This window comes from Cryptotermes secundus, unplaced genomic scaffold, assembly GCF_002891405.2.
Source record: "Cryptotermes secundus unplaced genomic scaffold, Csec_1.0 scaffold537, whole genome shotgun sequence".
NCBI lineage: Eukaryota > Metazoa > Arthropoda > Insecta > Blattodea > Kalotermitidae > Cryptotermes > Cryptotermes secundus.
Genome location: NW_019740661.1, coordinates 2,737,071 through 2,752,059, shown reverse-complemented (window position 1 = coordinate 2,752,059; position 14,989 = coordinate 2,737,071). Strand labels below are relative to the sequence as shown.

At 42.1% G+C, this 14,989-nt stretch overlaps 2 protein-coding genes across 7 annotated transcripts in view; one reads left to right on the top strand and one right to left on the bottom strand.

Moving 5' to 3' along the window:
- LOC111872507 (tectonic-2-like) overlaps positions 1 to 14,989 on the top strand; it is a 600,257-nt gene that overhangs the window by 390,842 nt on the left and 194,426 nt on the right. The window lies entirely within an intron of this gene.
- The window catches only part of LOC111872510 (leucine-rich repeat-containing protein let-4), a 130,181-nt gene that overhangs the window by 3,065 nt on the left and 112,127 nt on the right, over positions 1 to 14,989 (bottom strand). For 3 of the 4 annotated variants that reach the window (XM_023866504.2, XM_023866505.2, XM_033754741.1), the window contains 3 exons: positions 12,912 to 13,051; positions 10,824 to 10,976; positions 8,294 to 8,474 (listed from right to left, as the gene is read on the bottom strand). In XM_023866504.2, the coding sequence (XP_023722272.1) occupies positions 8,294 to 8,474; positions 10,824 to 10,976; positions 12,912 to 13,051 (474 nt within the window). The remainder of the gene's footprint in view (positions 1 to 8,293; positions 8,475 to 10,823; positions 10,977 to 12,911; positions 13,052 to 14,989) is intronic. The other variant, XM_023866506.2, reaches the window with a different exon arrangement.

The following is a 14,989-nucleotide window of genomic DNA, read 5'->3' as shown; positions in this document are numbered from 1 at the left end:
TGTGTAGCGTATTGACAGGTATTGGAGTGCGCTGCCGAGAGAGAAAAGGCCGTAGCTTTATGAATAATTCATCGCTCCTCATGTCTGCGTCCTGTAGAGACGTTGATTTAAATGAGACGCGAGTTCTGTGGCATGAAATTTTCCGACACAACGTATGTCGACAGAGAAAAATATTCTTTGTTATGAGTGTGTAATTTTTAGGCATTATCGACAGCTATTTTTGGATTCAATATTTCGTGATGACCATAAAGACCGGGAAGACAGTAAACCTTATGGACTTTCCCCTTATTTGTCATAGAAATCGAACGTGTCATAGCCAGAGTGAAAATATAACTCGTTGGATCAGAGTCCTTAATATGAAGCTCATATCCGCTCAACTGATCAATATGTTCCCCGCCTTTTTTCGAAGATTCATTACCATGTCTGTAAAATATCGCATCTGATAGCTGTCCTGAGCCACTCGTTTGCCGGACGCCCCTGGGATTCTCTACCCATCGGTTTATCTGCTTCCATGCTCGTATTTCAGATATCCCGTCCAAATGGTCAGGCTCTCATCAGTGTCCCACTTTCAACTTTTAAACGGCTGACCGATTTTCACTAAATTTGGTACTGACGTATGCCATTAGATACCACTCCAACCTCATACTCTGTAATTTGGTGCAGTGGCACTCAGAACGGTCGGACGCTCGAACTTACGCTTGACACTGCTGTCAGCGGTGGTAAGTAATAAACCAGTGGAACTAGGAATTTTAAATTTGGTGTGGCGATAGAGCATAAACGCAGCTACATGTTCTAATATATCGTCTATAAATAAATAAGTAGATATGTCGACGGCGCCATACTTTGAGGCTATGTCATAAAAATTTAAGGGAGACCAAATCCATACTTCCATGCTACCCCAGGCAGCAGCAGCAGCAGCAGCAGCAGCAAACTCTCTTTCGATCTAATATTTGCGCACGAGCGCAGCGCGCTAATCCTTTACCCTTTCCTCGATTATTAACCTATTACTTTACATTACCTAAATACGGTTATTCTGTGTCACTTCTAACTGTTAGTATAAGGCAGACCATTTGTCTGTTTATTTTAATATAGAATTACACAATTTTGAACAGTTCTGTGGAGCTAGGGAACGTACACTACCACGTCACGTGACATGTTTTCTGTGAGACATGTCCGTGCTGCATCTACGTAAGTGAGCAGAATTCCGAGGTGAAGCAGTAAGTTGGAGGGGTGAGTAGTAAGCGGCAGAGGCACGCAAGCAAGCAGTAAGCTTGAGGAGTACAGAAGGGTACAAGAAGTCAGTTTGTGAAGATTTAAAGTGTGATTTGAAGACTTTGTGTGGGATGTAGTACAGTGATATTGGGAGTGTGTAATTTAGTGAGACTTTTATAGTTCCTATGTCATAAATCCGTTGTCAGGAAACGGATAGTGAAGACTAGCGCGGATTGCTTTGTAATGTGAAAATCAGTAACGGTGTTACACTTATTTGTAGTTACGACCTGTGAATTGTCAATAAATCCAATTACAAAGCCGAGCCCTGTCTTTAGTCACTGATGCACACGACAGTATTTATTTTTCTCTGCATCCTGTTGTGTGTCACATTGCGTGTTTTTTGACCATCAACACATTTTCAAAGAAACCAATTCAGTATCACTGTATTAACATTGGTTTTATTTAGCGTCTGCTGGATGTTGCGAGCCATATTTGGATCATCAGGCAGTTTCTTAAATACGTGCTTGTTATTGAATTGTCCTGATATGGATCCGTATTAGTAAGAAGGTGAAAGAAGGCAAAGTTATCCCTGTAACAGGCCATGGAGGCCCATAGGTTGAAGGCTCACTCGATCGCACTGTCATAGTGCGGCTGGAAGGATTAGGTCAGTTGAAAAATCGAGTGACCTTATTTGGATTCGAACCCGCGGCCTTCCGACTTGTAGCATAGTGTCTCTAACCAACTACGCTACCGCTTGCCCCAGAACTAATATTAGGATTATTTAAAAAATAATCCATTGATATTTATTTTAATATCTTCGTATCTGTTATTCCCAATTCTTATCCAATATCTTTGTTATGTCTTGTGGGCTGAGAGAATGCAGTTTACCATCTTCATTCTGCTGATTGTTCTTTCCTTAACATCCAGTATTCGAATCCATGTAAACGCATAGGTGTGGCTAATATGGATGTATTACTCTATGACCACCACGTTTCGGGACAGGGAGATGAAACTTGCAATTTAAAGACCGAGGATGTGTATCTAACTGTCTGTCTGTCTGTCTATCTATCTATCTATCTATCTATCTATCTATCTATCTATCTATCTAATCTATCTATCTATCTGGCTGGCTGTCTGTCTGTCTGTCTGTCTGTCTATCTATCTATCTATCCATCTGTCTGTATGTCTGTGTTTCTGTCCCATCCATGCATCTACCTATCTGTGGCTCTACAGCCCTTTGATGGACCTTGACTACTTTTCGGTTTCTTAAAACCCGGTCTAGAAAACCGAAATTAATGGCCGTGGGGATCCGTTGCGCTGACCACGCAACACCCTATATCCACTAAAGTTGGCATTAATATGCTGCTCGTCGCGTATTAAAGATGAGCAGCGACACACACACAGGGAGCCGGCACAGAATAATACAGGAACGGTGCTGGAAACGAGAAATAGCCGCTGCAGCACTTGTGGACACAGAGCAAGTATCCCTGTGATTTAAAACTTTAAATTTTTAATTTTAAAAGTTATAAAATTTTAAATTAGAATTCTAAAATCAAATTGACGAGCGTATGTTGGCGAGATTTTAAACAAAACTGACAGGCTGGTGTTTTAGATTTTAGATTGTGTGCAGTGTGACAGATACGTAGTGAAAAATACACCTGATGATGGCCGGTTGCGGCCGAAACATGTAGTGTAGAGGAAGAAAAGACAAAGAACTATAACCAAATAAATTGTTGCATTCACGACGGCATTTCTATTATTGTTTTTTGTTGTTTTAATCCTATACACAGTCGGTAGGACTCCTTTCACGGGGGGTCAGTCCATCGCAAGGCCGTTACTTACACACAGAACAACACAAACAGAGAATAAACACACACCAAACATCCATGTTTTGAGTGGGATTCGAACCATCTATCCCAGCTTTCGAGTGGGCGAAGACACTTCATGCCTTAGACCACGCGGCCACTACGGGTACTGGGCCGGCTGGTCAGGACTATTGCACACGCCAGGGGCGACGATCAGAAAGTATGGCGCATTGGTGGAATGACGATTAACCGGAAAAGGCACAACTAAACTCAAAGAGAAACTTTCTTCAGCACCACGAATCTCACATGAAATGACCTGGGATGAAACCCCAAGGTTTCTAACCTCTGGGACAGTATAATTGTAAATGGGACCTGCTTTCGGCGTTTCTGTGGTAAGGGTAATTCCCCAAAACCTTCCAAAGTTATGTAATCTATAGAGAAATAGTCTGCCTTGTATTGACAGTTGTTACAAGTGACACAGAGTTAACTGAATGTCAGCTAAATGAGCGAGACGTTGAAAGCTGTCTTGCGGCTCGGCGACATGTAATGTCAAGTTAGTAAGAAACACCTTGCCGAAAAGAGACGAGCATGTTCAAGCTAGTGGATATGCAGTTGCATAGTTGTGATGTGGCGAACGTCACAGGGCAAGGTTCCTTTTTTCCTAAAGGATATACGTTCGTTGCAGCACGGATCATATACCCTCAGGCGACAACATTATAATATTCTGAGGAAGGTAATTGATGTAGTTTACTGGAGCTGTTGAGTGTACAGCTGCGGTAATTAGGGCCAGTTAACTCCCTGATCGCAGCAGCGAACTCTCTGAGCCATTAGAATGTCATATGTAGTGGGAAAGGCGTTAGAATTGTGAGGGAGACAGTTGTGGCGTGTATTGTTCCGGTAATTGTCCTGCAAGCTATTGTTTGTATTGTTATTTGCTACGGTAATTATACTGCTGTTTGACAGTCTATGTATTGCTGAAACTATGTGCTGGCGAACGAGATGAGGTTGGATGGGCCTCATTGCAAATAGTAAATTTGGAGGAACTACCTTTCCTTTTGTAATCATACCGAATATCAGTTAACTGATGCATTCGCTCTTATTTCTGTCGTTATATGTTTATTATTGGAAAGAATTTTAACAGTTTAAAAGAAAAATCTTTGAAAACAGTATCACCGAAGCCATGGAATGCATTTTCATCGATACAGTAATAAATGCAATATGTGTGTGTGTTGTTATTTAGAGTCAGTGAGCAGAGGAATATCCTACACGAAATAAGAAAACGGAAGGCTAATTGGATTGGTCATATCTTACGCGGTAACTACCTTCTAAAAGAAGTTATTGAAGGAAAGATAGAGGGGCGGATAGAAGTGACCAGAAGACGAGGAAGAAGACGTAAGAAGATGCTGGATGACCTTGGGGGCAGAAGAGGATATTTTAATTTGAAGGAGAAAACTCTAGATCGCATCAAGTGGAGGAACTGTTTTGGAAGAGACTGTGGACCTGTCGTTTTGACAGATTACTGATGAATGAATGAATGTGTGTATGTGAGAGAGAGAGAGAGTGAATGGAGAAAGAAGCGTTTTCCTCCACCGAAAAATCGGATTTTATTTTTATAGCTACCAACATGTTGTGGTAAAATATGAGAAATTTCACAGATGGAATCTCTCGAAACTGTTCCATCCCTTCCGACAAAAATGAAAAGGATATTCGCAAAGTATATCCATTTTAGAATATGTTTCTTCTCATACTGTACAAAGTTTTGAACTTCATTCTCGTCCTACGTAAGAAGATGCAATAATATGTCAGTTTTTAAACTAGAGTTTATGTCTGTTTGCTAAGGCAATGTTAAGATCGTATATAGAATATTCTCTTCCCTCTGTCTCCTGGCGTGTTCCAAGTAGAAAGAAACATTCTTCCACAAAGGCTCGACAACACAAAAGTTTCAGCAGTTTGTTATACTTAATGTCCTGTGCTTTCGTGAATCCCAAGGGCCGCGTTATGTTTCGCCAGCTGCAGGGATATCCATGCACGAGGAAAGAAAGGAAATTCTCATTTCCATTTTACCTAAAACAAATGCTAATAGAACTGAGAAAGTGGCAGAGTGGACAATATGAACCTTCCCTTATTTGTATCTACTTGACTTTTATATTGTCATTGTAATGCGGGGCTTTAAAATTGGGTGTAAAGAAACATTACTGATCTTCGAGAAAGAAGGACCGCGTGATTTATGCTCTGTTTCCAGCGCAGTCGGGACAGACATGTCGTATAACAAGCTCATTGTTTTGTTAGGGAAACCTTCGTAAAGTTGCGCGAATGTTCGACACAATAGTCTCGCTGGCCATTTTGGCTGTGATTTGCCCTTCATCGCAAGCAATGACGGGGTTGATAACGTCAGAACTGTCATTGTACGTAATCGATCTATCATCTAATTCTACTTTAAATGGTGTCATTAGTTGATACGGCACAATATCGGAACAAACCATCCGTCCCAGAGAGTCAGTTGAACTAATGTGCTAAAGAGTGAATGTTAGCATTTTGCCTGTATACGAATTGCTTCTCTGAACTCTTTGGAGTGCCTCGATGGTGTAATATGAAGCGTACATGTAGACCGCATAGCAGAGATTAGGAATGTATACAAATTTTTTGTCAGAAAACATATAAAGACACGATCACTTGGGAGATGTAGGCGTGAGTAGGATTGAGGGTGAATCACCTGATTCAGGATGCGTTCCATTATCAGGCGCTTGTGAACACTATAATGGCATAAAATTGAGGGATTTCTTGGTCTGTTGAGCGAGTATGAGCTTAAAAAGTTGGACTCTGGTATATAGAGTTAGTGCTAAGTCCATATCTAATCTGCCCATATTGAGTAGGTGAATTTAATAGTTAACACAAATATTAATTCGTACTGACCAGATAGCTGTGAAACAGGAATACCTTACGTTTATGTCTGGGTTCGACCAACCGACGGAGATGTCACACAACACAGTTACGCATGTTTGAACTATACATAAGAGATCTGTACACTGATTTACTCGGTTGTAGCGTCACAGTTCGCCCAGTGGCTGCGTGGTCTAAGGCACGAACTGTCTTCGATTGCTCGAACACTAAGATCGTGGGTTCGAATCCCACTCGAGTCATGGATGTCTGTGTATGTTTATTCTGTTTTTGTGTTGTTCTGTGTAGGTAGCGGCTTTGCGTAGGGCTCATCCCCCGTCCAAGGAGTCTTACCGACTGTCTTAAGATTGAGAAACTGAAATGAAACAAAGCTTTTCACGGATGCCCTATACTCCAAGCGAGAGCTACAGGAATGGATGGATGGATGGGCGGACGGACGGACGGACGAGTTCACCGCGGAACTAACCACACATGTGCGGTGACGTGGTGCTTACAGTCCGAAGTCTCGCGTGTTGGAGTACACGCCTGTGTAAACATGGGACTGTTTGAAACAGTGCCCCGGTGTTAGTGACGTTAACATATTTCCCTCGTCTGCGTTTCATTGACACAGTGGTTTGCATTTAACTACCTATCATGCTCAGCCAGTTGTTAATGAAACAGCTAAGTATAGTTTCGAAAGTCGTTCGTAATTTGCTTTGGCCGCCTCAAACTTGCTTGTGGAAACCAACTCAATTACTGTCCCTGTGACGTTTGCGCTCTATGAGTAAATCACATTTCAGAGTGACGAGGGAGGCCAGATTCTACTAAAATATTAAGAATGGCCTTTGATCTCTTTGTTTCTTGAGAATATAAATGAAAGAAAACGCTTAATGCTAGATTTGTCTTCGGCATCTTCATTATGTGTTCTGTTGGAGCGTACAAAGAAGCCTTTGATCATGCTGTGAAATTTGCTTTATATTAAATGTTAATACCTAATTTCGTAGTCCCACTATGATTTTATGCACCCGTACTGTATCTAGAGACTATTTACCCACATGAAATATTTCATAAGACTTTTCTAGTAGCGAAACAGTTCTGTTTACGTTTGTCACTAAATGGTGTTACGGCGATCAGACTAGGGGATATGAAATGGGCGGAGCGGATAGCGCGCGATTGATAGGTGAATGTCACTTCACGATTTTAATCAAAAGTCCTCGATGGAAGAACCAGTTTGGGAGACCTAGGTGTAGATCGAAAGATAACATTAAAATTAATCTTAAATGTGCTGTGCCTTGGACTCACCTTTCTCTGAGCAGTGTTCGTTGAACACGTAAAGAAATTTTGGCTTCGACAGAAACGCTGAAATACTGTCAGCTTCTTAATGAGGACTGTGCTTATTGGAAGTTGTTTGTTTTAAATACGCACAAAAGCGAAACAGTATTTTAAGTGTACTGTAATAAACGTTATATCTTGATAGTCCTTTGATACAAAGCCTCATAAGCGTATATTTTTAAATATTTTAATGTTTTGTCTTAGCTCTCGCAGATGGTTTGTACTGTTCTTGGTCTGTATACCCTATTTTGTTGTTGGTGCAGGTGTCCGGAGATGGGGACTAGCTCTATCAATTGGGCCCAACGTTGTTTTGAAATGAAAACTGAACGATGAATAATGCCAGAAACATAATATTTGGACTAATGCCCCATCCTCACGTTCTGGCTAGAGATCGAGAGGTCCAGGTTCGATTTCCGGAGCTACCAGATTTTTTCTGAGAAGTAGTGGGTCTGGAACGGGATCCACTCAGCCTCGTGATGATAATTGAGGAGCTACTTGAATGGAAAAGTAGCGGCTTCAGTCTGGAAAACCGAAATTGACGGCCTGGGGATTCGTTGCGCTGACCTCGCGGCACCCTCTATCCGCAAAAGTTGGCACTAAACTTCGCCGACAAGCGGCGGTCGCTCGGTCAATATGGTTCGCTTGCGGGCTGAAGTCACGGACTTATGCCCCATCGTCACAAACTTTTAGATCGTAAAGAACATTCTTGGCAAATGCGTGTACGCCATTTGGGGTTGCTTTTTTCTTACTGGTGTGGAAGGGAGCTCTGTTAAAAGGTGCACATTGCAGAGCTAAGAATAAAATAAAACCCTATGAGCCGTGATTATAGGGTGACTGCCTACTGATTGGACGATAGGACTTCGATTCCCGGGCGGGAACATAACATCCAAGCTGCCTCTGTCACCCCGTCAGCCTCCTGTAATGCTGCACCATAATGCTGAAGCTAAGTGCCTCTTACGCCTTTGTGGTGGTTACTTGCGCAAAGGGACGACTTGATACATAACTAAACACTGTGGGACAGGATTCTCGTAATCGTGACCATGCGAAACCAGAATATGCATACTTACTCATTTTTCTGCAGGTTAAGGAAAGTGATTGTATCTCCAAAGCCAGTGAATGCGTCCTCAGGAACAACGCTGATGTTATTGGATCGGAGATCTAGATGACGCAATCGGTGAAGACGTCTTAGTGCGTCGCTGGGTACACAGTGAATATTATTATCACCCAACCTCAGATACTGAAGGTTCTCTGAGGAAAAAGGAACGACAAGATTCAGTTCCATATCAGCAGAGGAGAATTCTACATTTCTATCAGGTCTGTTCTTAATATAACCATGGCAGTCTCCTTGGAAAGACAGATTGTATTTGTTCAAATTTTATTAATTTTTGAAGGAAAATATGACTTGAAATAGGTAAGATGGAAGTTGCAGTTGCTAATTCAAACACATATTGTATATCAGCCCCTACAATATGTATTCTTAGAAGTCATCTGTGAAGAAATTAAGCTTTGATGATTATAGTTTCTATACAGTTCGATTTTCTATTATTACTGGACTTGAATGACGCAATAAAGCGTCAGTTTTTAGTAGGCCAAAGCGTAAAAAAAAGTCACAAATTCAATTATAATTATTCGTTTTACTTCTGTATCCAGTAGTCAAATCGGCCTATTCCAGTTTTCCAATTTTATGAATTGCGTTGGATATGAACTATCTTTATGGAACAGAGTACTTCCTGAGAAGCTGATACAGTCAAATTCTCCGTCGTTTATAGATTCTGAAGTTCCTCTACCGAATTCGCACTATCCCGATTTAGGACTATATCTAAATTCCTTCAACACCCTCACAACCTGTTTCTTTAAGATCAGTTTTATGACCTCTCATCTTACGCCTAGGTCTTCCAACAGTTTCTTCTCATGTCTTCTCCTTACAATTTTCTGTGTATTTCTCATCTCTTCCTTTCGTCACTCATCTTATACTCTTTCATTTTATTACCATAACAACGTGTGATGAAGAGTAGAGGTTAGACTGTCCTCTTTATGCAGTCTTCTCCATCATCCTGTTACTTACTCTCTCTCTTGGGTCCAGATATTCTACCCAACACTTTATTCCCAAACTCCAGTGTTGCTTATGTAGGATCTGAGGTTCTCACAGCGGTGGTTATGAAGAGTTCTATCTTCTGGGATTTAGCGCTGTGTAGAATCTGAGGTTCTCACAGCGGTGGTTATGAAGAGTTCTGTCTTCTGGTATATAGCGCTGTGTAGGATCTGAGGTTCTCACAGCGGTGGGTATGAAGAGTTCTGTCTTCTGGGATATAGCGCCGTGTAGGATCTGAGGTTCTCACAGCGATGGTTATGAAGAGTTCTGTCTTCTGGGATATAGCGCTGTGTAGGATCTGAGGTTCTCACAGCGGTGGTTACGAAGAATTCTGTCTTCTGGGATATAGCGTCGTGTAGGATCTGAGGTTCTCACAGCGATGGTTGTGAAGAGTTCTGTCTTCTAGGATATAGCGCTGTGTAGGATCTGAGGTTCTCACAGCGGTGTTTGTGAAGAGTTCTGTCTTCTGGGATATAGCGCTGTGTAGGGTCTGAGGTTCTCACAGCAGTGCTTATGAAGAGTTCTGTCGTCTGGGATATAACACGCAGCTCGTTGAAAGTCAGCTGATTTTTCGGAGGAAAATATCGTCTTCATCTTCAGGGTCGAGGATTATGACAAGTAATAAATAAGCAAGGAGCAGGTTGCAAACATAGCTCTGCTTGCTACCGGCTTCATGCGTTCTTCTGAGGAAAGAGACATCAAAACATTCATATATATGCCTACGAAAATAAACCAGAACAAATTAATAAACTATGAATCGAAATACATAAATACTTTTAGAAAATGAGTTATTTTTTTAGTGAAACCTAGTTTGTGCCTACTTTTGTTAAGTAACGTTTGTTCATCTGATTTACTGTACATGAAATTAAATCGTAGAGAAACTCCTCAGATAAGTAATGTCTTACACTGTGTTGCTTATTGTTCAAGAACCTGCAAGAACTTTGCATTTCGCATTGTTTCCTTACTATGTCGAGTCACGTACAGCTAGTAAATGCCGTAAATACAAAAACAAATGCAATCTAAACGTAATGTGACCCTCAGGTTAAAGCTACCCGTACCATAGCTTAGGCGATTAGTCGCCGACTTCCCACCACGGCGGCCCGGGTTCCAGCCCAGGTCAGGTCATATGGGATTTGTGGTGAACAAAGTGGCACTGGGGCAGGTTTTCTCCGAGTACTTCGGTTTCCCCTGCCAATCTTCATTCCACCAATTTGCTCCACAATCACCATCATCTACCATCCAGGGCCGATACAATAGGCCAAATAATGGCCCATGTACCAAGTGGACTCAGTCTCACCCTACCTCAAGATACTAAAGAAAAAAAAAAGAATTTTGCATGCTGAGCCGCTGCTCAAGAGATACTGGCTTCTTAGTACGGTGAGGCCGGTTTCTATTCCACGGTGTACAAAGTGCCAAGAGGCACTGCCAGTCAGCGCTTTTCCGAGCAGTAGAACCAACCGATCAGCCAGTACTGGACGATTAGTAATAAACTTCATTATACAGACCTTCAAGACCACGAAATGCTTCAGAGTGAATGTGGGTGATTTGGTTTCCATCTAGTTCTAGGGAATTGAGAAGGTTGAGGTGTGAGAACGCTCTCGCAGGAACCTCCATCAGCTGGTTGTGGCCTAGGATGAGCGAGTCCAGGCTCTGAAGACCTGCAGACGAAGTCACGAGAGTCACAGATAATAGATCGGATCTAAGTGAGAGTATAGGAATGGAAATTACACACATGGATAGAAAAGGTTCTTTAATTCCCCCCCCCCCAAAATCCTCCTTGGGGTTTTTTTTTACTTTGAAACTTTTGTATCACGATTTGTACAATTTCATATAAACAAATGAAACTTGGTATGAACGTTTCATCACTGTAATATACCCCATTTTGCCTCTTCATAATTGTTTCCCACCAGTAATATCAACGTAACAGTAGCCGGGATAGTTAAGTCCATATAGAGACGGGCTACGAGCTGGACGGCCGGGTTCCATTCCCGCAGTGACAAGAAATTTTCTCTACTCCACACCGTCCAGCAGGGCTCCCGGGAGCCATCCAACCTAGTATGCAGTATGATCCCGGGGTCTGTATCGGTGGAGACAAAAGTGGCCGAGGCTGACCTCTTACCTCCATCTAGTGGCTAGGTCAAGAATGGTAGAGCTACACTTTCACTCCTCTATACATCTTCATGGCGTAGATAAAAAGGGTAAAGTTTTTCGTGTGTTTGACTAATTAAGCACTACGTCATGAAAGCGTATGGAGGAGTGGATGAATAGATCCACATTTTCTTGACCTCGGCACTAGTAGGGGGTGAGTGATCAGCTCCACGCCCCGGCCGCTTTACCCCCGGAGAAAGATCCACAGGCTAACCATTGTATAGGAGGCTGGGTGGGCCCTAGAGCCAATCTGGATGACGTGAAGAAGAGAAAATTCTTGAGCCTACCGGGACTCCAACTCCGAACCCTCTGTCGTCCAGCCCGTAGCCAGTCGCCGCACCCACTGCGCTGTCCCGGCTCCTCACCTTCATGGCGTAGTGCTTAATTAATTAAGCATAGGGACAACTTTTTTTTCTTTTCCTTAATATTAACATAGCTGCCGTAGGAACTTCTCAGGTTGGAGTGATACCACCTACTTACCTACCTAGCTACCTAGCTACCTACCACTTGGTGCTACAGCCCTGGGTGAGCCTTGGCCTCCTCTACAACCAATCTCCACAACCAATGCGTGCTGCCATGGGAATGGACCCACGCATGATGACCCGAGGCTGGTTGTTAGTTTTCTGAACAAAATTCTTTTTACAGGATCAGGTTGTTAGCCTCATGCCGAACCCCAAACCTGGAGGACCAGGGTAGCTCTCTTAGTCTGGACTCTACCCTTTGACCTTTCCGGCATGGGTGACCCTACTGGTACTTAAACTACCGCCGGCATAGCTCTCCAGGTCACAGTGTCACGCAAGCCCCACCACCGCGGCAAGGTGGAGGCACCTTTGGTGGATGGAGCGACACTAGCGCCACTTAATATGAAATTGTTAAGTTATATATGATGCAAACATGTTCCTTCATACGTAGCGTTTGTTTTACTGTTCTTATCTTTTCAGGATATAAAGAAACATGCCTTTGACTTATAATTTGTGTCTGATTTCCGTTCGATAGTCATATCAGCCATGACGGTGACATTTGGCATAAGGAGGACAGGTCATACCTACACACACACACCGTACAGAGATTTTCTCTTGTGTTAATAATTACGATAATGGCGACAATGCGAACCTTTGCAGGTATTAGTGGCGACGTTTCATTTAACAGCTTACTATTCTAGTAGAAATTATGCAGAGAAATTTATGTAGTTCAGTTGTATAATTATTGATCGATAGCGACTCCATGCATATGAAGACATTTAAAGGGAAGTAGACACATAGAGTTTCGCCTGTAACGATTATTACGAAGTGATAGGGTTTGCTGTCAACTTCCTTCTTCAGAGATATAAATACGGGATCCTGAATAGGCGTACATGGTGTCGTAGTTTCAAAGTACGATTCATACTCTGACGAAACAGAGGCATATGCATAGCAATCACAGTTCGTGCTCCCTTTGGCACGTACCTTGGAAATCGCCTTCTGAAATCTCAGAAATCAAATTCTCTTGTATCTCCAACTTCTTGAGCATGTCAAATGAAGATAATGCTGATGTTGGAACGGACTGCAGTTCGTTGCCTCCGAGGTTTAGGCGCTTCAGTTTCCTGCTGAATGGAAAACAGCCGGTTAGTGACGTGAAGAGCATAGTACCACGTCATCAGATAGCTTACTCGCACATAAACACCTTGTATACAGGTGTCCCTGGAGGAAAGGTCAATAGTCTCGGAAGTCATAGTATCGGTCATTCTAAGCATGAAAGTGTGTATGTACATGTGTCCTAATCCGAACGGTTTCCGAAATAGAGCTATTTCACTGTACAGACGAGCAATACTCCATGTCCTCACGAGTAGCAAAGTGCATTGATGTTGACGGTGAAATTCTCGAAAATATATTATACTAGGTAAACTGTAATGGCCGGTCACGGTAGCCGAGCGGTCTAAGGCATGTACTGTCTTCGCTCGCTTGGAAACCGGGATCGTGGGTTCGAATCCCACTCAGGGCACGGATGTTTAGTTTGTGTGTGTGTACATGTAGAGGCCTTGCGACGAGCTGATCACCCGCCCAAGAAGTCATACCGAATGTGTAAGATTTAGAAAAACCCGAAGTGAACGGAGAAGTTCATGGAGGTAGGCCTAGGCCCATTGGGGTTGTAGTGCCAAGGAAAAAAACTGTAATGAGGAGTTTCATAACTCGTATTCTTCTCCAAGTATAATAAGAATGATCAAGCCAAGGAGGATGAGGTGTGCAGGGCATGTAGCACGAATGGGGGAGTAAAGGAATGCATATAGGATACTGGTGGGAAAGCCAGAAGGAAAGAGACCCCTGGGAAGACCAAGGCGTAGATGGGTGGAAAATATTAAAATGGATCTTAGAGAGATAGGATGGGATGTATGGATTGGATTGATCTGGCTCAGTATAGGGACCAATGAAGGCTCTTGTGAACACAGTAATGAACCTTCGGGTTCCATAAAATGCTGGGATATTCTTGAGTAGCTGCATAATTGGCGGCTCCTCAAGAAGCGCTCAGCTCCATAAGTATGTAAGTAAGGTAAACTATAACAACTTTGTCACTTGAACAGTGAATATCGGTATTAGAAACAGTACATAATATCTCTTTCTTATCAACAATTTTGGAACTGTACAGTGAAGAAACTCTATCTCGGAAGTCGTTGTAAATAGGACACTTGTACATATGCATTTTTTCTCCTTTGCTTAGAAAGACCGATCCTATGACATCCCAGGATATTGACCTTTCCTCCTGGGACATTCTGTATGTGTTGAACAGTTCCCATTGTCTGAGTTGCAGTTAATACTATTCACTGCGGAGCTGAATATACGTATTTCCATTTTCATATGATTGATTGTCATTACGACAAAATTAGTTCATTGTTTTCTCTGTTATTATCTTCAATATAGGTGGCAGCGTCTGTGATCCAGCTAGAACCCCTTTAGTACTAGACTTACGCGATGATGTCCGATGGCACTAACTTACAGAACAGTAATGCATTTGTATTAATGTAATGACAATCAACCAAGAGTCGAAATTGGAACCAACTGTAGATATGCCTTGAATACGAATTATTGCTGAGACAACTGTTCGTCCAGCTTATCTTTCAGTTAGCAACCTTACAAAAGAAAGTTCATGTGTGTCCAGCGAGATCCACAATATTGCGATTTTTGTATCTTATTTTGAAATTATAATCTGCTAATTTTGTAATGATGACTTAATGGTCTTCGTCACTTTCTGATGATTACACACCCTCAAAGATGTTTTAGATTCACAGTAATAATTAATTACTAGTGTATACAGTGGCCGTCTTGTAGTGCACTCAGTTTCACCTGTTACTTCACGACATGTTTCGGCAACATAGTGCCATCATCAGGTGTCCTAATTACGTTAATCTATTGCATTGCTTGCCCTCATATGTCTTCACAACACCATTTAAAAAGTATTTAAAAAGTGCGTATTTGTCAACTATAATAAATTTACACACACTAAAACTTGTTAAGATTATTCATCTTATGTGTCTTAATTAAAACTTGCG